The following is a 22,033-nucleotide window of genomic DNA, read 5'->3' as shown; positions in this document are numbered from 1 at the left end:
GAATCCGGCGACCCCAGATCTCACCTCTGTCAGCGGCAGTGGCGTCCATGAATCTGTAATAAGCCCCCAGCGATTCGCAGCTAGCAGCTCGCAAGGATTTACATACAAATAAGATGAAGGCGATGCTTGAAACGCTATTGTAGCTCCATTAATGCTAGTTTTGATTGCAAAGACTGGATTTTGACGCAACATTTTAATATTTAACGAATCGCAAAACTAATAATTCGACGGAATGACGTTCGTAATCAGCAATCAGTGCGCCTATTTATAAACAATTTCTATTCGGACCGCGATTTACATGTTATCGTCTCTGATGAATGTTATTTTCGTGGATTTGGGATTAAAATTCATGATTATCAATTAGTCGCTGCGTTTCAAATAACCCCAAATTATTTATACCAGTCAAATTGCCCTAAAAATATTTATTTTGTAAAAAAAAGTTCTAATTACTGATTAATGATCAGCATTTTCTGTCGTTAACCGTTTTTTCAGACAAAATATATATTTCTTAACTTTAAAGTGCGACAGTGTTAATAACTAACTAAAGAGAAGATTTATTTTGCTCATGTCTTTAATTGGAGTTTCAACTAAACTAAATAAATACTATTTTTAAGAAAAATAAAAACTAGCTACTACAATTTTAATGAGATAACTTTTAATGAGAAGTAACGGCTCTAACTACTAACATGTATTTCATAATTTAGCACAAAGTTCATGTTGTCGTGAAAGTGAAACATGTGTACTTAGGAAGTTTTTATTATGTCCTAAGGGTAAATAATCACAGTTATTCTTCCATTACTCTGTGGAGCGTGTCATAAGGTAATATTTTGTACCTGTCGCACCAATTACATTTGTTGCTATTTCTCTACAAAATTTCACTACAAAATCGTACAAGAGCAAATGATTGTATCGAAACCAACAAACATTCCACTCTACATAATCGTTGTCGTCTTGAACAAATTTATTAATGCTAGTTTATCCTCTACGGTATTGTATTTTCTTTGCTCTTGCCCTGTACTTCATTACAGCGGTAGCTGAATTTATTGTATTCCTTTTTATCTTTATTAAGCTTTTGCAAACTAAACCAAACGATGAATTGCCCTGGAAAATTAAATTAGATACTCTTTGAACGAAATCGTTCCCCGTATTATTTAGATATTATTTTAAAAATAAAATGTAAAGGTTCGTTCTCATTTGCATTAAACAAAGACAATGCAAAACAGAATATTTTAATTTAATTTTTTTTTATTTAACTAACTGTGTTATTTTGTTTTAGTTACAAACAAAATATTCTATTAACAGGTCAAGTGTTTATTAAATTTAATACACATATACAGGGTGTTCGTTTTTCGAGCTCCACCATGGGGATCTCAATTATTATAAGAGATACGAGGTCGGTTAAATTAGGGCAAAGTTGCGCATTTGTATGCTAAATCTAAAAGAAAATTTAATGTGTCAATATTAGTTTTTGAATTATTGGAGAAAAACGGAAATTTGAAATTTTGGATTTTCTTAGAGACGCCAAATTTGATTTCTGTATTTTTAAAAAGTCTTTTTGTTCCTGATTACAACGATGTGTCATACGATATGATCAAATTTTACATGCTGATCAAAATTAAGAAAAAGCGTTTTTGCGAAGAGTGCTTTGGAAAAAATGCCAACAATTTTAACTAACAAGTTAATTAGTTAAACCCGTCTAAGTCTTTTAGTTTTTGCTTGAAAAAATAAAAACGAAAATTACAAAAATCCGTTTTTTTTCTAATAATTCAAAAACTAATAATGATACATTAAATTTTCTTTCAGATTATTGTTCAGCATAAAAATGCCCTAATTTAACCGACCTCGTATCTCTTATAATAAAATAAATAAAATAAATCAACGGGGGTTGACAGTTTCATACAACATTACTTAAACAATGATATTACCAGACTATGCTTTGTTGTTGTTAAGAAATTATTTTTGTATAAAAATTTTGTACAAGATTTTTGCATACATATACGAACTGATCCAGAAATGCTCAGTTTGTTGGTAACAGATTTGAAAGTATTTTTGGTAATAACTTGAAACACTGCAACTGTATACGGTTTTTCTTGACAAATACTTGACGTACAATCCCTCAAGATTGGTGAATTATTGTTAATCAAAAGCGAACTCCAATTATAAACTTTAAAAAATTAGTGGATCACTTTGTACGTATAGTGTAAGAAAATAAAATATTTATTAATAGCAAAATTAAACTTATTTTATCTAAATTTTATTAAGATTACGGATTAGTGCATACAACCATCCAAGACGCAGCGGGAGAAATTATAAGATAATCCTGCTACCTGACATTCACGGCCGCAATCCGGTCGTCACCTTTTTTGAGACCCTTCTGGTCAAGGATTAATAATTTGACCATCGCCGCAATCCGGTCCTGCCCTCTGCTTTAGCTGGACAGTAATTGTAATAGTTATTTACATTTTAATTTTAACGTAATGTTTTAATATTGAAGTATAAAGCAAACTTGAAGGCTTCAATAAAACTAAAACCTGCAAAATACCGAACACACAAATAATGAACAACACTTTTTGGCCGAAAACAGTTTTTCGTTTAATTTATATGTATGTCCCTGGATTGGGTTTACAAGACGAAAAAAATTTTTATCTTTAATTTAATTCCAAAACTCCAAAGGAAAAACATTTTTTGTTTCACCTGAAACGAGCGAATCTGTACTTCATTATTCTGATTCAGTAAAAAGAAAAGTTAGTTTTTCTCATGATTTTTCTCTGCTTTTTAAGTCCTATCTAGGAGAACCACTCGTACATTTTTGTTATTTAACTTGCGTAACTCATTTGTCAAAGTGATATCATTGTCAAAACAATAAAACCGCCAATGTGATAGCACTTAAAAAGCAGAGAAAAATTATTCTAAGTCCAAAATCAAAAGAAAAATTAACTTCTCTTTCTACTGAGTTAGAATAATAAAGTTTTAATTACAGATTTGCTCGTTTCAGATAAAGCAAAAAATGTTTTTCCTTTCCAGTTTTGGCGTAAAATTAAAGATAATTTTTTTTTCCCTTGTAAACCCAATCCGGGGACATACTGTATATAGAATTGGCAACTTTCAGTAGATATGATGAGTTTATGCGTTTAATAGTTTCACTACAGTATATCGTTGCCAAAATCCTGCCAAAAGAAGTTTTTATTTTTGAATACTGAATAAACAAATGAGTGCAGTCTCTTCTCTTGGTATTAGTAAACTTCATTTATCATAAAGTAGTTTTATTCGGAGCCTCTGAAAAATTTTTTGTGTTATTTAACCGTACAGCATGCCTTAAATTTCAAAAATGTCCTTTTAGCCGAGGCCTTTAAAAGCCTCCGGGCCGATGAAAAAAGCTTGTATTAAATTTTTCCTTTTTCCCCAATCGTATCCATATTTTATTTGACAAAACTAAATTAAAACTTTCGCGGCTGAAAATAAGAAGTTGTGCGAACTTTAATTACCAAATAGCAACAACGTCAATATTTTACAAACTATTAATTTCTTCGCATAAGTTTGTAAAAAACTTTGTAAATATGAATACAATTGAAGCGTTTGCCAAAATTGCATCTTCTGCATTGTTACCTAGATATAAACCTACGAAGTCAAAGTGCGGTAGGTATAATCAGACAAACGAAAATTTCGTGTGGTTAAAAATTACTGAAGAGATAAGTAAAAACGTATTTGACTAATTAAACTATACAGGGTGTAACAAAAAGATGGGGACAAAAAGTAACCTGAGATTTTCCAGGTCAAAATTAAGCAATTTAACCCAATGTACCGCTATATCAAGTTGAGCCGTTTAAAAGTTATAGAGAAGCCAATAATAAAATTACGATTTCTTTATTTATATTAATAATTGATTACAATATTGATAACTGACAAACATACATAGAGACCTAAAAACCTAAAAAAAATAATACAATTTTAAAAGCAGTAATAACAAAAAGCCAATGTTCAAAATTTTAACAGATCTCTTTAAATTATTTTTTTAATCGAAAACCTAAGCCGATACAAAACTTTTATAAGATACCTACTAAAATTGTTTAAAAACACTGTACCGTTTGAATAAAACGAGAATTATGCCACTTTTACGTATAACAAAAATATGGCTTAAAATGCGTCAAGTTGTTAATAAGTAAGTAATTTACAATAATAATATAATAAAAAAAAATCAATTGCCTGTACCACATTTTATAAAAATCAATTTGTTCATTAAAATGTTATTAAAGAAAAACGAAAATAATTTTTAAACTTTGGCGTCTTCTAATATTTAAACGGTGCAAATTTGTATAGAGATGATTGGGTTAAATCACTTTGTTTTGACCTAGGGAATCTTAGGTTACCCTTTGTCTCCATTTTTTCGTTAAATCTTGTATTTTATAATACAGGGTTATTCATAAATATGAAGCAATATTTGAACCTCAAAGTTGACTTATAAAATGAGGTTACTTTAAATAAAAATTCGTATCCTATCACTACAGATAAGAATTTTACGGCCTTCAAAATTTGGGTATGGAAATAACTGCGGAACCATTTGACTAAATATTATAAAATTTGGCACAATAACTTGCGAGAACATATCTTTTAAACTGGTAATCACGAAAACCGGATACCTCTACTCAATTTCCGGTTGTTGCAGTTACAAATCGCATTTTCTGTATTTTTCTGTTTTTTGCTTCCTTAGCACTAACTTTTATTGCTTTAATCGATAAAATAGATAATCAATTTCGAATAAGAAATTAATAACCTTTAATACCCCTAAAATGCATCGTTTAAAAGATAGTTTAATTTAAAGTGAAAACTGCACAACACTGGAAGCAAAAAGTATAAATTTTGAATAAATGATATCCATGGCAACAAATGACCATGGTCACACACATCACGAAATCAAAAATGTTTAATAAAAAAGTTTACTCCAGACACCAAACATAACTCACAATAAATCCAAATGGATCTCGTAGCATTTAATTTATGAAAATTCACAAGAATGTCAAAGTTGAGAGCGATTTGTGTGACCAGGGCCATGAGTTGCCAAAAACATCATTCTTTCAAAATTCATACTTTTTGCTTTTAATGTTGTGAAGTCCTCACTTTAAATTAAAATATCTTTAAAACGGTCCATTTTAATGCTTTGCGTTTTTTATTCGAAATTGATGACTCTACCGATTTGGGCAATAAAAATTAGTGTTAAGAGAGCCAAAAAACAGAAAATAAAACCTGTAAGAGACGATATTTTAGATACAAAGAAGGAAATAGTTAATTATGTAACAAGTTAGTAACGTATATCTTTTTTTACAAGAAGAATAATTTGCCGCAAGAGCCAAGCGAGAAAAAAATAGATACTTTATTTAGGAGCTGCACGTTTGTTACGTCCATAATAAAAATCAAAAACAACTTTTTATTTTGAAACATTGATATTAAATGTACATGTAATGAACTAATTACAAACAACTCAAGTAAGATCCATTGTCTAGTATTAAATATTCGAAAATTTATTGTTTCATGTGACAGCTGAAAGCCGTAACTGGTATAAGCGTAATCTTCAACTTATTTTTTCTAGTTCAAGGGTTTTGAAATACATGGCAAAATAGTGCTAGCCTATTGTAGTGAAGAAAGGGGTGGTAAATAGCCAATAGGAAACGAAGTACACTCTTCGTGTCCTTTTACTGCAATCTAATAAATGTTTTATTAAGTTTTAGTGGACCGCAGCGCCACGGAATTTTTAACAAGTTACTTCAAAACCATATGTTTTAATCCGCGCTTTAGAAACGCTCAATAGAAAAATTGTACGCCATTACGTACACTTGTTTTTTAACACACTATTGTTTACACACAGTGAATATTCAAAATAAAATTAACCCAAATTTGCTCTTCACATCTTTGGTTTAGAGCAAACTATAACACAATCATTTTCTTAATAAACCGCAATTAAGCATTCAAAGTGAAAGCAGATATGGCGAGTGTACAGACTTGTGGCTTGTGACCAACGTGTGGGTTTGTGGATTAGTTCAGAGAAAGATTAACTCACCATTTTGGGGATTTGTAAAGGTGTTCATTTATGACATCCTACTTAGCCCAAAACTACCACACACGGCTAACTCGATGATGTATTATTAAACTTAGAAAGACGATTATCGCTTAACGTTGTACTGGGGAGACGTTACAGTCACTCTCTCAAAGACGCTTCTCGGTAAATTTTTTGACAAAAAAACGTACAAACACGGTTTAAATTATAAATGCAGCCGGTGTGAGTTTTCACACTGGTGTCATCGCGAACCGACTGACAGATCTCTTCTTGCTTATGTGCCAACTGTTCTTTCAGTTCCGCAACAACTATCCCGGTTTAAATATGTATGCGCTTTGCAGGATTTGTGTGAGTTGAAAGAGAGGCCGCCGTTTTATTTTATTTTAGATGTTTTTACACAAGACCAAAGTTTTTGTTTGGAAATAAATTGAAATCCTGTTATTTTAGCGGAGAAATGCTACACGAGCTTTTCTACTTGTGTTGTATAAATAAACAGCTTAAACCACCTAATTCTGGCCTAATTTCAGTTATGTACTACATTGTTTTAAAAAACTCTCTCGGTGCTTCCACCAAAATGCATTCACACAAAATAATAAAAGACTAGTTTTAATATAGAGTACGTCAGGTTTATACACTGTCACAAATTTAAAAAAATTAAATAAAACTTGTTTCTAAACGTTTTTTAGTTTAAACAATACAAAAGCATTTCAATTTTATTGTAAGACGCATTTTATCCTCAATCTAAAAGTATCTTTCATATCTTTCATCATGTTGAGTTTAACATTGTAATGTTATATAGGGTGTAACAAACCTTGTTGATAATTTCATCTAAATTAAAACTAATTATTTTTCGACAAAATAAGATTTTTATGTTTATTATTTATTGGGCTTTCACCTAAGTACTCATATCTTGATTTGCATTTGATGCTCTCAGCATTTATGTTTGGCATTGCAAAAAAAATATTTGAATGCGACACATGACAAATTAACAACTAAATTGAAAAGAGCAAAACCTGTTTCATTCTAAAGAAAATTCGGTTTTCCGTTGATAGTGCAACCAACTGGACAAATGCATAATTAGCACGTGATATGCGAAAAGAGCGTTTCTATTACTCACTGAACATCGAACCAATTTGACTTTACATTGACAGAAAAATACGTTGAGATGAGACAAAAGATCTGGAGTAACATTGTTATATGCTCATTGATCAGTTAAACATTAAATCAGCTAGATTCGCCGATTTCAGCATATTTCTAAAAAACAAAATCGACGTTCAAGATTTTTTTTTAAATAATCAGTTTTAACTTAAATGAATTTACCCACGAGTTACATCCTCTATAGTTTTATGTTAAACATTTTTAAATCAAATATTTAAATTGAAGCCAAAAGTGTAAGCTCAAAACAATCATTAATTTATTTAATTAAACCTAGTGACTGGGAACTGTATCAAATTGAAGAATCAGTGTTGATTCCTATCGTAAAAAATATTAATGCAATATGTAGGTAATTATTTTGTGCAAATGGTCTCGTTTGTATACTTATTTGATGGCGCACGGCTTTGTATGTGATGCAAGTGGCATATGGGAAAAGGCATATGTTTAGTAATACTGTGGGTTTAGTGTGGTGTTTACTACTTTGTAGTTAGTCGACCATCGACCTGTGTTTGCAGGAAATTAGCTATTGTGGTATTTTAATTATTTAAGTTCAAACCACTTGAGATAATATAAAAAGAAACATGTCTGACGTGTGCAATAATGAATGCTATAAATTGTAAAGTGGAAAAAGATTTCTGTTTTTAGTTTAAAGATAAAAGAGATATTGCCGGGAGATACATTTTAGCAAGCTACTAAATTTTTCAAGACATGAAGACTATGAAGTTTTATTTAAGTATTTCTTTAAAATGGTAGAGTCAGAAAACAAAAACGACAAACTCAGCCACTTGAAACAGTGTCTCTCTAAGTCCTGCAATAATTCTTACCAACTATTGCAATTAGACACTTAGTGTTCTCGGTTAAGGACGAGACTAACGCAAATTACGTTAATTTTAATTCTCTTGTAATTATCAAAGTTATTATTGACTTTGGGTGGTCGGTCTCAAACTATTATAACTAAGTACATCCTAATAACAGGTAATTAATTTAAAAGGCACTTCTTTCATCTCTTGGCCATTAGAGTTAGTTTGAGTGTCACCTGAATTGTTTTCGATATTAAGTGTTAAACACGTCTGTGGAGAATTGGGTGCCACTCATTACATTCAGCTGGAATGCAGTGTGTTACACTCACAGTCTTTAATTTAGAGAATAAGACCGGGACAGCCTACGAACTAACTAAAGCGAAGGAATCTCCATAAACGACGAACGTTCACGAGGAATGGAAGCCGTTCTTTAGGACCCGAATAAGCGGGTTGTACTCAAATAACTGTCCTATAAAGTCCCATGTAATGAGTTTCGCGTTCACAGGTGTTTGCGTGCTTCTATATTTTAGTTTACCCAAACATTAGGGTCTGGTTAGTAATTATGTGATGATGGGAGGCTAATGCATTTTTCTCAAATCAGACACATAAAAAACACCAAATTTGATACATTACAGCCGCAGGTGTTGCACAATTTGAATTAAAATTAGAGTCTAATATTGCAAGCAACAACAATTAAAAGAATTAGAATAGATTGGCTTTAACAAATTGGAAAACAAGAACCACATAATTATCTCCGAATCGAATTTCATTATTTAATTTTGTGATACTATTGTAAGCTGCATCCGCGTCTCCTCATAATTCTGACTGAAACTGATATATTCACAAAATTAACTAATGCAATTTATAACACAAATTTGGCTTAGCGTTATCTAAAAACGCATTGTTCTAAAGTCATTAAATAAATGTTCTTTTTAAAAAAGGCTAATGTTAATTTGGCGCAAAACATTAGCCGTGCTAATGGTGCTTTGCCGCCACAATAACAAACCCATAATTCTTTTTATTTTTTAATTTAGAGATGGCAATTATTTAATTAAACGAGAAAGCATGATTTTCTAGCTGATGCAGTAATTTAAAACACACATCAAACGCAGGCATTTGTGCCTAGAGATGACAGGTAAAATTCTAATTAGAGCACTTCATGCAAACTTTTTATATCTACATTTCTGCTTTTCCATTAACCAGTGCAAGATTTAATATCGTTTGAAAGCACCGCAAACCCTTGCTTAATAGTTTTTCCATCATCGTAAAGTACAGTGTTTTTACAACGGCTCGTAAAACGTAATAAAGGGTCGCGATTGCTGATATGTTCCGATAATTTTTATTTTGCTTTTGGAAAAAATCGAGTGATTTCTTGTTTGTCGTTTCGGTTTAGAAATTTCACGTTTGTCTGTCCAAATTAATAGTGGAATGTTATCAAAGCTGTTTGGCAGCAAACAAATTCCGCTCGTTCCCAGCAAAGGCTTGCTATTAGGTTTTTCTCGAATGATTAATTTCGGAATTCAATTAGAATTAGAAACGCGATATAATCAGATCGATACTCCTGGCCACAATTAAGACTGAGGTTGTGGAGCAGGTGCATAAACCCGTACAGCCATCTATTATATGATAATAAACCTCATCCCTGTTTATGTATTAATGAAATAACACATAAATGAAGACTCACAAACACCGCCCAATATCTAAATTTGGCTAATTGCCCAAAGAGGATTTAATGACAACTATGTGAGTCGCGGCTTCCAATTATCCGGATAGAGTTACAGTGACGTATGCACCTCTTCGACTGTATAATTTCCTTGGCAATCGGATGAACACCTATACAATTTATTGTCAAATCAATCTGAAATGACAGGGTAATACATAACTAAATAAACGCTGGATTTGTCGCCAATTATACGCTGATTCGCTAACGAATGTCGATCGGAGATGCTAACAATCATTATGACGCTAGGTTAAAATTTCTGTGCTGATGCTAACACTGAAATGTGCAACATTAACATTCCAGCGAGACGTTTTTATATTTAATCTAAAAGCGTCATTTCTTCCGCTCATATGCCCCACTTTTAATTTTTAAGTCATGAGTAAGCAGAATTCATCTCAGCGTCGACATTTACGATCAGGTTTAATCTGATCTTCATGTCTACTGCATTATCTGGGATTAGAAAGCGGAAACACCCCTTATAAAACACATATACCGGCAGTGCTGACAACGTCATAAATTCAAAATTTTACTGTCCAATAACCGCATTGATGTCAGAAGCGTTGGAGCCTCCGTCTTAGAGAGTATATCAGTGCGGGATGACTCACAAAGCAAGTGTATTTTTTTATTAAGTATTAAATTTAAATTTGATTGGGTTAGCGTTCCTATGCATATAAGACGAGGGTTTTTAGGGGTAAGGTGTTTTATTTCAGACATCAAAGTTACGCTTGATCATGTTTTATATGGTGCCGTTGATGGTGTATGTATAAGCAAAATTTTTCAAATTTCTCCCTCGACGGAATAAATGAAGCGGGGAAAATGCTCACGAAGAAAACTCTAACTCGTTTAATGTTACTCCAACACAAAAATACCAAAGTGCATTTTACTCGATGAATAAAATATCGCACCCTCGATACAAAATAGAAAACATGAGCTAAGATTTCCAATTTATTTCCTATTCGTGCATGCAGCAAAGTTCGACTTGGAGCAACTTTACGACAATGTACCGAGCCTTCAAGAATGAAACCGAAATTTCCGAGACGCATTCTCATAATTAGATAGCGCGATATATTATTCATAGGATAAGCAAGGTGGGCCCAGATCATAACTATACGTACCAAAACGGAATTACTCTTCCCAAGGTTTTACTTTCATATATTCCATTCTAAGCCCGATCGTCAACTGCATTATTTACGAGTAAAAAGCTCGGTTTTATGTGAGCTGCATATTTATACTTCGTAATGAAGTAAATTTCTCGAATTTGCCCTCATTCGAACGTATCATACGCTACGTATTATAGATCAGTAAGAAAATATAACTACTGACCTACATCGAGTTTTATGAAGATTCCATAAGAAGTGCGTCTGATAGAGCATTTATGATTCATGAAGTGGACACGAAAATCTCGAGCGATGATACACTGAATAAATTGCCATTTAAATAATCAAAAATCTCAGCGACTGGACAAATTCTTGACAGACTTCGGCAACGAATAAAGTGCATTAAATCAGGTGTTAAAATCTACTTTACGAAGAATATAAATGTTAAATAAACTTTTAATATTATCCAGTAAAGCTTAAAATATCGCTAAAGGGGTTGCGAAAACATTAGCATTACTCGTGAGAAAAAGCAGCTGGGTTAACATTGGCTTTTATTTCAGTCCGTTTTCGGAGTGCAACTCTCTCTCTTTTAAAATTGAAGCAGCGAAAAGCACACAGAGATAGCTTCATTGGCAGAGAATAAAAATAACATTAATCCATAATCCCTGAAAAAGCGTGCTTTAAGCAATATCATTTTTTATCGACCAATGAAATTTATTGCATAACTAAAAAACAGTTTGACGATGTGATGCGTTTTTAATTAAAATAGAGGTTTGCAAGCCATTGTTATTTTCATCTTCTAAGTGAATAATGATTACGGTTTCATTAAAATATTTTGCTTCAAGATGGAGATTGTAAAATTTCCTGGCTGCGCTTTCTGAAAACACAAAATAATGTTTGTCGACTTTAATTAATCTTTTACTTTTTTGCCTTAGGAAAGTTCAGTTAATTATAGCGAAGCAAATATTTATAGCTTAGCATCACCGATTTTGTTTTCTGATAATTTTAATTAATTTCCAGGTCACAGTTTTTTGATTACGTTATTTCAGATTTTTCTTCATTTTGTAAATAAGCCTTTTCTACCGTTCAAACTAACTCCTGTAAACATCCACTTCATTAAAATTACTTCAAACAAAAGTTTCTTTTTTTTTAAACAAAATGTCTGTTTTTTTGTGACCCCATTAATTTATATTTATTTGACACAATAAAACCGGCAATTCTTATCATTTGACCAACTGCCAACTGTTTCGTGGAGCTCCGAGCAATTCTTGTATTCGTGTAAGTGACGATCATTTTCATTCGCCAATATTTCGTTTTTTCTTTATTGCTCCTAATGTTCCATTCGTGGATCTACAGCATTCCAGTTTATAATAGGTTTAATCATGTCTCAAAGTCGCGAATTTTCGTAAAACTGCCTTTCAGCAAAATACCATTTTTCAGACAATACGTACAATAAAAGCAACTGTGTATATGGCCCCAGATCATCTCTCGGTTTGCGGCAGCGCGGAACTAACCGGAAATAGAGTGAAATTCTGCCGCATATGAAGTCAGAACTGTGCTTTCTTGAAAACGCGACGTGAGCTCGCTGAAAAGCCCTACAGAATTACAACTTGCGCTTTGCCCTCCAACATAACAAAGACTTGAGCCAAAGCTGCAGCTTAATGAGCTGGTAACGAGTTTTCACTTAAGAATTGGATTCGTGTTACGTTTTAATGGGTGGTTAAAGTCGACGATTCCGATGGTCAGTGTGACTTTGTTTATGGACAGGGTGCAGTAATGGACAGTTAAAAGAGATTTAATTACTGTAATGTTGGCACGTGAAACACACCAACATAGGTTGTAGATTCCAAGACAACAATGGGGTTATTTCTTTTGCCACATCTATTACGTGAAATGAAATACCAAGAGAAAAATTCCGAGCGCGACAGTTGTCTGTAGTTACAGGAATCTCCAGAATTCATGCGAAAACCTAAATAAATGCGAGACGAGAGACGACAATCCAAAAACCCAGATTTGTTTCACTTGACTATTTCGTAATTGGATCCTATAAAAAAATTGCAAGACGTGATAAAAAAATTCACATATTGCAGATACTCAATGGTTTATAAAAATTATCGTTGAGCAAACACTGTGCTTTAACAAAGTATGCTCAAGAAAATTGCAACAAACGCCGCGGTTTAAGTGTTTCAAAATTTGCAATTTTATCATTGTTTAGCATGCAAATTTGCAAGCGACAAGTTGATGAATAACGCAGAGACAGTTTGAGAGATTATATTTCAAATTCAACACTTTATAAAATCTTTTAAAGATTTTTGGAAAGAATAGAATTCAATTTTCTCAGTTGTGGTATCTGGAAATTTGAGCTTTTTACCAAGCAAACATTTTCTTTTATACGTGAAACAAAACTCAAAAGAATAACTCAGTCGGTGTCAGCTTTGTTTTCTCATGAAGTTTTTAGAAGTCAGCCTAAGACTTTTGCCATTAAAACTAAAATAAATATAAATTAGAGTGCGATACACGCCTACTTACTTTGCCATGAAAACGTGCCAGAACTTTTGCATTAGATTGAGTTTTTTCTTGTATATCCACTGCTGTTGGTGAAGTTGGCAATTTTAATAATTTCACAACTTGAGAAACTTGCATTATTAAAACAATCTAAAACCGATTGTGATAGGTATAAAAAAATGTTATACAGTTACTATAATTAAAGATTTTTCCTCCAAAAAGTTTTGAATTTCTTGTCAAATTATATATTCATTTCCCTTTTAGATTATTCTAGCTTTCATGTAAATTTGTCACAGAAAACCTGTCCTGCCACTTGATATTTGCAACAACACCAACAAACTCACAAACCTGTCTGGCGAAGACAAATACCGCCCCAGCACAAAACTTAAAATAGCGTTGCAGCCAGTGCATGGAAAATGAAGCCGACTTTTTGCTCACTGCAGGTTCATAATACTGCTAAAGATAATAGCGTATCTATTTGATATAAGAGAGTGTATTTCTGCCCCTCAGAGACCTATAAACACTTAGTTGGTACCGACGATCGTCTCTACGTGTTTGCTGAAATAGGTACGGGTATCATCTCTACCAGACCATTACACGCTACGCGATTTCATAATACAACCAAACAGACACGTGGAAATTGCTTAGCGTGCTACCGCGATTAAACTCATACATGCACGACAAGCCGAGACGACAGTTTGCCGGAAAATTCATAAATAAAAGCGGAAATTGAAGACGCGAGATCCGCTTGATAATGCAAAACGGCAAATTGATGGATAGTGGAAATCGCCGTCTTCAAACACTACAACATGGCTACAGAGTGTCCCTGAATAACTGAAACGACTCATGTAAAAAATAAAAAAATCTAGATTTAAATTTTCATTTTTTGGAGTTCAGCTATGCTTGGTTAAAGACTCATTTCTAACATAATTTTACTTTTAAAGTGTGCGTTAGAAAGTTTCATAAAACCTATTTTACTGTGCCTTTTGTATGGCAAATACGACAAAAAGTTATTAAGAAAAGTAGTTCAGAATCTATATCTAGGCCCGTATACCAAATTTCAAAATCATCAGCCAACTATGATTTTTCATTTTTCTTTTATGTTTACTACAAAGTGATCAAAAATAAATAAATCTGTTGGCAATCCTGACTTTACTTTAATTTTTAAAAGAAACCACTGGAGTATGCTTCTGATTAACAACAATTTAAAAATCTTGAGAGGTTGTACGTCAAGTATTTATCAAACAAATTATTAACAAAAATACTTTCACATCTGTTGCCAACTTAAACAGTCCTAAATGATCACGCTGTATTTCGCAAATCAAAGAATTTTATTTTTAATAGTTCTTGTATTACAAATAAAAATAAACTCATATTTAAATTATTACTACAAAATAATTTTTTGACGTATCTGCTAACAAAAAGCAATTACCAAGAAAAAAATTTTTTTTTTTAATATCCAAGACATAATTGATTTTTCAAAATTAAAATTATGTTATAAATTAATCTTGAAATCTCAAAAAATGAAATTTTTTTGGTTTTTTACAAGAGTCGTTTCACCTATCCGGGGACGCACTGTATATTTTAAAAATTATTGCGTTCTTACGGCACGAACAGAAAACCAGTTTAACAAAATAAAAAAAACAAGAAGCAAATAGTATAAAATCAATTAAATACAGTTTTTCCAGCCCCTAAAAGAATTAGAAAAGAAAAATTAGAAAAAAACTCTATAAAAATTCAAGCTAGAACATTCTTCGTCGGAATACGGCCGGAAACGGCCTAATCATGAAAATCGTTTACAAAAATCTCTTAAGAGCGTCTGTAGTCGACGACGTTGTTAATTCCCATTGTAAAAATTATTATTCAGATAAAACATAGAATAAGTATAAACACATTCCATTTAACAAACCATCTCCCGCACTTTCTGGTCTTATTTAGATTTTAATTTAAGGCATAAATAGATTTTATATTCACTTAAGACTTGATTCAATATTGATGTTATTACAACAATGGCAAATAAACGCAATGAATTCAACACGCAACTACTTAATAATAGAATATTTATACCCAAAGGGTAGCAAATCATGTTACGTGATTGATTTTTCTATCAATATCCTTTTTGCGTCACAATCTTACTTCCCAAAAATTAAAATAAGCAATATAAACATAATTCTAATTAAGTATTATACAGGGCTTTCATTTCAAAAGGATTCAGTCTCAATAACTTTTGACATTGAGTAAATGGATTTTCAAGCAAAAACAGGTCGATTAGGATCTCGAGGGAGAAGTTGAAAACCAACATTAGTTACATTTTAAGTTTCATCCCCTTAGTCGCTAGCCACCCCTACTTTAAAATTTTAAATGGCACCCCCTACTTTTTAGAACGTTTTCGGAAAGAGAAAAAATCAGCGTCCCTAAATGCCAAAGAAATTTTTTTGTCGATTTGTTTTTCAGTTAGGGGTGGTTTAATTTTTGAAATTTTTAGTCCTAGTAGTCTTTGATTGAACTCAATTTTATTTAAATAAAAAATATGTCGATTTGGGTTGTGATGGGAGAGTTTAAAACCAACATTAAATACGTTTTAGGTTTCATCCCCTAGTCGCTAGCCACCCCTACTTTAGAATTTTAAATGGCACCTCCTACTTTTTGAAACATTTTCAGAAAGGGAATAAATGAGCGTATCTAACTGTCAAAGAAAAATTTTTTTGTCGTGTATACAAGTGACAATTAAAGAGTTAGATGTAGTTTAGTGTAAAATACTGTCTTCTTCTAAAATTGTTATTCTGGCAGCAATAATTTATTTTTCTCCCAAAAGCCAACACCGCCTGTAAAAATCAAGCTACTGTTTCTAGATAGCCAGGGAGTTAACGCTGTTTTACAATTCAGATACGTTATTTTTCATCAACTATAAGGCTACAGTTCATGTTTTTAAATTTATATTTCAAAGCTTTAAAAACAAATACTGCACCGAGAAAAAATGCTAAATAGTGCATATATTGACCTTTAAAGAGCAAACTAATATATCAAAATCGCCGATAAATGAATAGCCTGTATAAACTGTTGGAAAGTCTGACCTCTAGAGAATTTACAACACATTTCTCTCCACTGAATGCGAAAAAGCTAATCTTCATCGTGGTTTTATTTTGTTTTTAACAGCAATAAAAAATGTTGCTGTAGTCACGAAAGTTGAAAACCTTTCTGCTTTTGGATTGATAACCAAAATGCGGAGTCATAAAAGCCCTACAGCACATTAATTAATTAGCCGAAAATTGAATGTAAAGATAATAAAAAAGTCATGGCATATATGAAAAGTACTTACAGAAATACACAATAAAACTCGGGAAAAAATGGTTAACAAGACTTGATAGTTTAATTTAGAGGGTTGTTCGTGCAGACTTTAGTTTAATGGTATATTGTTATCGAAGCAATATGTGTTGGCCTGAATTTTAATTGATCGTAACTTTTTATGAAACACATTTGTCTTAATAAAAGATAATAACAAACGCGGCTAGATGCATAAAACTGGCACAGTTACTCTTATCATAATTACCGAGACTGACGAGTAATGAGAATTGAATAATGTTGCCACTTTGTTACGAACTGATTTATTTCACTTTTGCTTTATGGGGCTGTTCTTGTTAATACACTCGACTTTGTATGTAAGCAAATATTTGACCAAATCCATAGTACCTACTTTCTCATAAACGAGCCGCAAATGCAAGCGTAAATAGACAAAGTGTTCGCTGCTCATTTGCACAAACCCCTTCATAAATTTATCTTGAAATGAGTTTAAAAATAAATTTTAAAACAGTTGCGCTATTTTTGCTTATGCAAATAGAAATGTTCTGGTGGGTTGATATCATAAAAGTATTTTCAATACGCCACAAAATCAATATCAGTAACAGTAATTTGAACGTAGTAGCTACCAAACAGAAATTCAAATTTTACATGACATCAATGACTGTAATAATGTGGCATCACTTTGTCAAACGTTCCACTACAAAATGAATAAAATCTTTCCATCAACCGCTATTATAATAATTATTTTGATGGTTATCTACATTGAACCACGGGCAATATCTATCAACAACCAAAACGTAATCTATCAGAAACATATTGTACTAACATACATACCTACATTAAATTATATTAAATTATAAGCTTTATCATAAACCGCTGATTTTACACATTTTTCACTCACCTGTATATAGGATACCCTGAACCCTGCTGGAACCAGAAGACCATGTATACTTTATCATGATTATTCGGTGGCGTCACATCACATGGTAAACTAACACTTTTGCCTTCGACAGCTTCCATGTCTTGAGTCACGACCACTGAAACAAGAATTTACGATAAATACAGCAAGGGACAAAGATACAGTCAATTAAATATTTAGCTGTACGGATTGTCTACACTCAAATAAAATATTCAAATGCCCAAAATCAATTAGTGTGCCTTTGAGTTTAATAGTAATTATGTTTTTGTGTGTGAAGTGATAATTAGTTACAATAACTTTTTTGAAATAACGAATGTTTGCAAGCTGTATGAATTAAACTTATTAATGAGCGGCTATTATGCTGAATTTTCGTGCACACTAACATCACCAAATCACTAAAGCCTTGTAAACCTTAACAGATATAAATTCATCAGTTCGGATGTATTAAACCGATCGTTACTAAACGAGTTTACGTATAATCTACACGCACATCTGAAACGAGCTGTACACATCCATTTGGGCTGGCTAATTAATTAGCGCCAATTACGTATTCAAATTGTTGTTTTCTGATTTTTGCATTATTTGCTTATTCTACATTTAAATTAAGTGTATTCGCCGTGTATCTTTATGCAAATGCTGAAAGTAGTTTTCCGTGTTATACCCATTTTTTTTTGTTTTAGTTATTTTAATCATTCAAACTAATTTAAAAAAGTTTTAGTCATTAATAACCGTTTCCGCTTGCTTATTTTATTCCAATTTCTATCAGAAATGTTTCAAACATGTCGGATTGTGCGTGATCCCGCTGTCAGAAACGAAAAAGTTTTAACTGATTTTTCCAGCAAACAAATGTAATTATCAGTTGGGCCCATACGACGTCATATTTGTAAAACTAGGCCGAGCGCATCAAGGATGTGAATAAAAGTCCATCATGTCATACATTCAATCATTCTACAGTTATACAAAAGCGATACTTGTGGTGATATCCCCCGGCATAAAGAGAAGAATTCGACAGCAAGGTGGTGATATTATGATTATGATCTACCTATGTAAATCATAAGTTAGTTGATATACAAGAAGTCAGTGGAAAAATTCAATTTTACGAGTAAGCACTACAGATGCTCCAAATATTACTACGATTATTTTAGAAGTTTCTAGAGCGAAAAACAAGATGGTTTGATTTTACCTTCTGGCGTTATCCTTAATTACGTGCTGTTATAGTTAGCACTACAACGAGTCTTGGAGGCTTTGAAACAAATCGCTTTGGCGTGTTAGCTTAAGAGTTTTGTTATTTTCTTACCTATTGGATAATTAAAATCGAGTTTATCACTAGGTGACAGATGTGATAAGTAGCGCTCAAGCTCCCTTGAGCTAATTTTATTGCCTATTTGTTGTCTTCCCAAAGACAAAATTTAAATGAAAGCTGAGAAAAAGACGACAATTTGGAAAAAAAAGTGTTAATTAATTTTGGACAAGTTTAAATTTATCACGTGATATAAAATATAGCTATCTGGTGTTTCAATTTAGTTTGTAGTTTCTCTCTGCAATATCAAATTCATATTCATAAAATCTAACTACGGTATTTCATCAGGCGGTATCTTATAGCTGGGAGCTAAATATCGCGTCGTACACAAACTCAATTTGATTGATAACGTCTATAAATAGCAAAGGCACAAATACTCGTCTCTTGGGTTATTAATAGAAACTAAAGCGTGCCATTCGGACATTTTATATCAATCGTATTAGGTACACTTATGAATAATGTGTTAATAGCTCGATAAATCAGTTCAATAAGTCTCCAACTATTACAATTTACGTTATCAAAGTTCAGGTATAACGTGGAATTAGGAGTTGAGCATTCGCCTCTGAATTAATAATAATTATTTAAGATTTTGGTAATCGCACAAATCAAGGGTTTCGAGGCGTTATTAGCGCACCAACTTTAGCATTCAGTTAATTTCCCATGAGAAGAGCATGGAAAGTAAAAACCGAATCAACTGAGAGGAAATGAAAATCCATAACTTGCACTGCCTGATTTCAACTCGTAATATTCTAATTCCGTTACCTACGACTGGCGAAGCGCTATTGATTCCATTCTGCTACATCCACAGCCACAAAACAATGCAAAATAACGCAAAAATAACCCGAGTTTTAATCAGATTATGAAGTTTTAAATTCGATAAAAAGTTTCAAACTACTGTTTACCCAATATATCAAAATGAACAATTGAGACTTCTCAAAACCAATATAAATAAAGGTAAAAAGTAATAAAAAAATACAGAGTGATGTATCGATTGCTTGTATTTTAGAATAACACACATTATGGCAATTTCAAGAGTTTTTGAGAAATTTAAAGAAGTTTTCAAGAATTTTAAATCACAGTAAAAAAACCTTTCGAGTGGACAAAAATTCAATAATTTTGCTCCGGTTTATTTGGAATACCGGGTGATTTAAAAGTATGTGCAAATATTTTAACAGTGGTAGTAGAGCTCAGAAAAAGTCAAAATAACAAAACTTGGTTTATTTAAATGTTTATAGTTTTTGAGATAACAAAGATGAAACCTTCACTTTGGCGTCTAAAAAATTGTCAAAATTGTCAAAAAATGCAATATAAACAAAGTTTAAACCTTTTGAAAACTTTATCCTAAAGTTTACATTGCTAGTTGTTGGTAACATTTTTTTATACAGGCTGCGCCAGAACGCGCGCCCCAGGTACGATACCAGGAACATAGAAAAAATGTTAATCTATAAAAATTTCGAAGTTATGAGAGTTTAAATTTTGCACTTTGACTATTTATTTCTGTTGAAAAAATTATTTTCCAAGTTTTTTTTGCCACAGGCTCTTAGAAGAGGAAACAAGGAAGCTGTATCCTAAATAATAACTTTGTTTAATGTTATTTGTGGTTTATTGGCAAAATTTTTGTATAATTATAAAAAAAAACATATACAAGATCATCATTTTTTATCATTTGTACTTGAAATATTTCTCTGAGGCGCGTGTTCTGACACACCCTGTTTGTAAGAGACCTTTTTCCTATGCTAATTTCTTTCTTTTGCTATTTTTTTTTCAAGACTGAGCCCCAAATTTAAATTTATTCGACGATCAAAACACTAGTTAGTAGTTATTATTTTTTTAATCAAATAATCACTAATTTCATAAAAACTATGAATCTAAAGCTAACTATTTTACAATGAACACCTTTCTGTAAGAAAAGTTGTCAAGTATCCAGTTCAATAAGCAAAAAACACTAGTATATCCCCGCTTATTCTATCTTTTCATACGTTCGTAAAAATAAAATAAAAATAAAAACAAATTCCAATTATTTGAAAATACTTGTAATTGAAATTGGCTTATAATAACAACTTTTGTTGTAGTTAAATGTTCAACAGACTGGAGTTTAAATCACTCAGTATGTACATACTATGTATGTACGTACTATCGATGTTGCTAACCAAGCTATAAGCCCTCTTTCCGTATATTGCACCAACAACGAAATTCAGGTATTCAAGTTCTGGCTTTCTCGTTTGGCAGCCGTGATATTCCCATATTTTTTGTGGCTCTCGTTCTCTACAGTAGAAAATCGCATAATCATGTAAAGAATGCTCGTTAGCTGTCGCCATTCTCTTTGGGAAAAAATGTTAAAAAAAGTTGAGTATTTCGACACGAGTAGAAATGAGTCGTTCTTTGTGAAAGAATGGCTTTTAAATGGAGAGCACGCATGCAAAATCCTTTAGGCTTTGGATGAGTGCAAGTGCAATTAAATTTTCTAATTCTCAGTGAATAAAGCTTGGCGCACATTTCGGAACTCTTTGCACGTAGATTGTAAAATAGTGCGACATGCTGTAGTTATGATACTGCTGCAATATATTTCACACCACTTTGCCCCCATTACCCCAAAACTAATGCAGAATTACGACTAGCGAATCTGCTTAACGAGCGAGCAAAAACCTGCACTCAAAGAACGTCATATCTGCACTGTAATAATAATTTCGAAAAAGATAGAGATAGTTGTTTTTGCAAAAATTTAAGAGCTTTATCAGATAGTATTCGTACTTTGCATTTTAATTTTAATTAAAACGTCTTTAATTCAACTTTTTGGGTGTAGAAAAGTTTCAGTAATGTTAATGATATAAGATTTATGCTTTTGGTTATCTTGTGTTTTACGGTTAAATAGCGAAATGGATGAATAACGTGTCTTCCCGAAGATAATTTATATCGTAAACGGTGACGGAAAAATATTCGCTTTAAATAAGATAATAAATAACTTTTTGCATATTTCATAATGCGATCTTTCTGGGGGTCTGGAAAAATCTAATTACAAACACCACATAGGTATTTCGTTTCATTTGATTTTATTCTGTTGCGCCAGAGTAAATAAATTGGATGAAATGTAAATTGAGAGTTCATACAACGCAAGTACGATACACAAAACCAATCTATTTTAGTCAACAAATATTTAAGATTATCCTTCTTCTAAATCAGGTGTTTAT

The 22,033-nt window shown here is 32.2% G+C and overlaps 1 protein-coding gene across 6 annotated transcripts in view; it reads right to left on the bottom strand.

Annotated features, from left to right (window-relative positions):
- Positions 1–22,033, bottom strand: part of LOC123012005 (hemicentin-1-like) — a 182,806-nt gene that overhangs the window by 74,422 nt on the left and 86,351 nt on the right. For all 6 annotated transcript variants that reach the window (XR_006413180.1, XR_006413181.1, XR_006413182.1 and 3 more), the window contains one exon: positions 17,528–17,663. Coding sequence is in view for 3 of the 6 variants with exons in the window: in XM_044409749.1 (XP_044265684.1) it covers positions 17,528–17,663 (136 nt within the window). In the remaining 3 variants the exon portion in view is untranslated. The remainder of the gene's footprint in view (positions 1–17,527; positions 17,664–22,033) is intronic.

This window comes from Tribolium madens, unplaced genomic scaffold, assembly GCF_015345945.1.
Source record: "Tribolium madens isolate multiple individuals breed KSU strain unplaced genomic scaffold, Tmad_KSU_1.1 Scaffold_91;HRSCAF=231;Tcas5.2_LG7, whole genome shotgun sequence".
In the NCBI taxonomy this organism is placed as follows: domain Eukaryota; kingdom Metazoa; phylum Arthropoda; class Insecta; order Coleoptera; family Tenebrionidae; genus Tribolium; species Tribolium madens.
The sequence above is the reverse complement of the archived record's forward strand: the minus strand, read 5'-3'. Positions and strand labels throughout refer to the sequence as shown.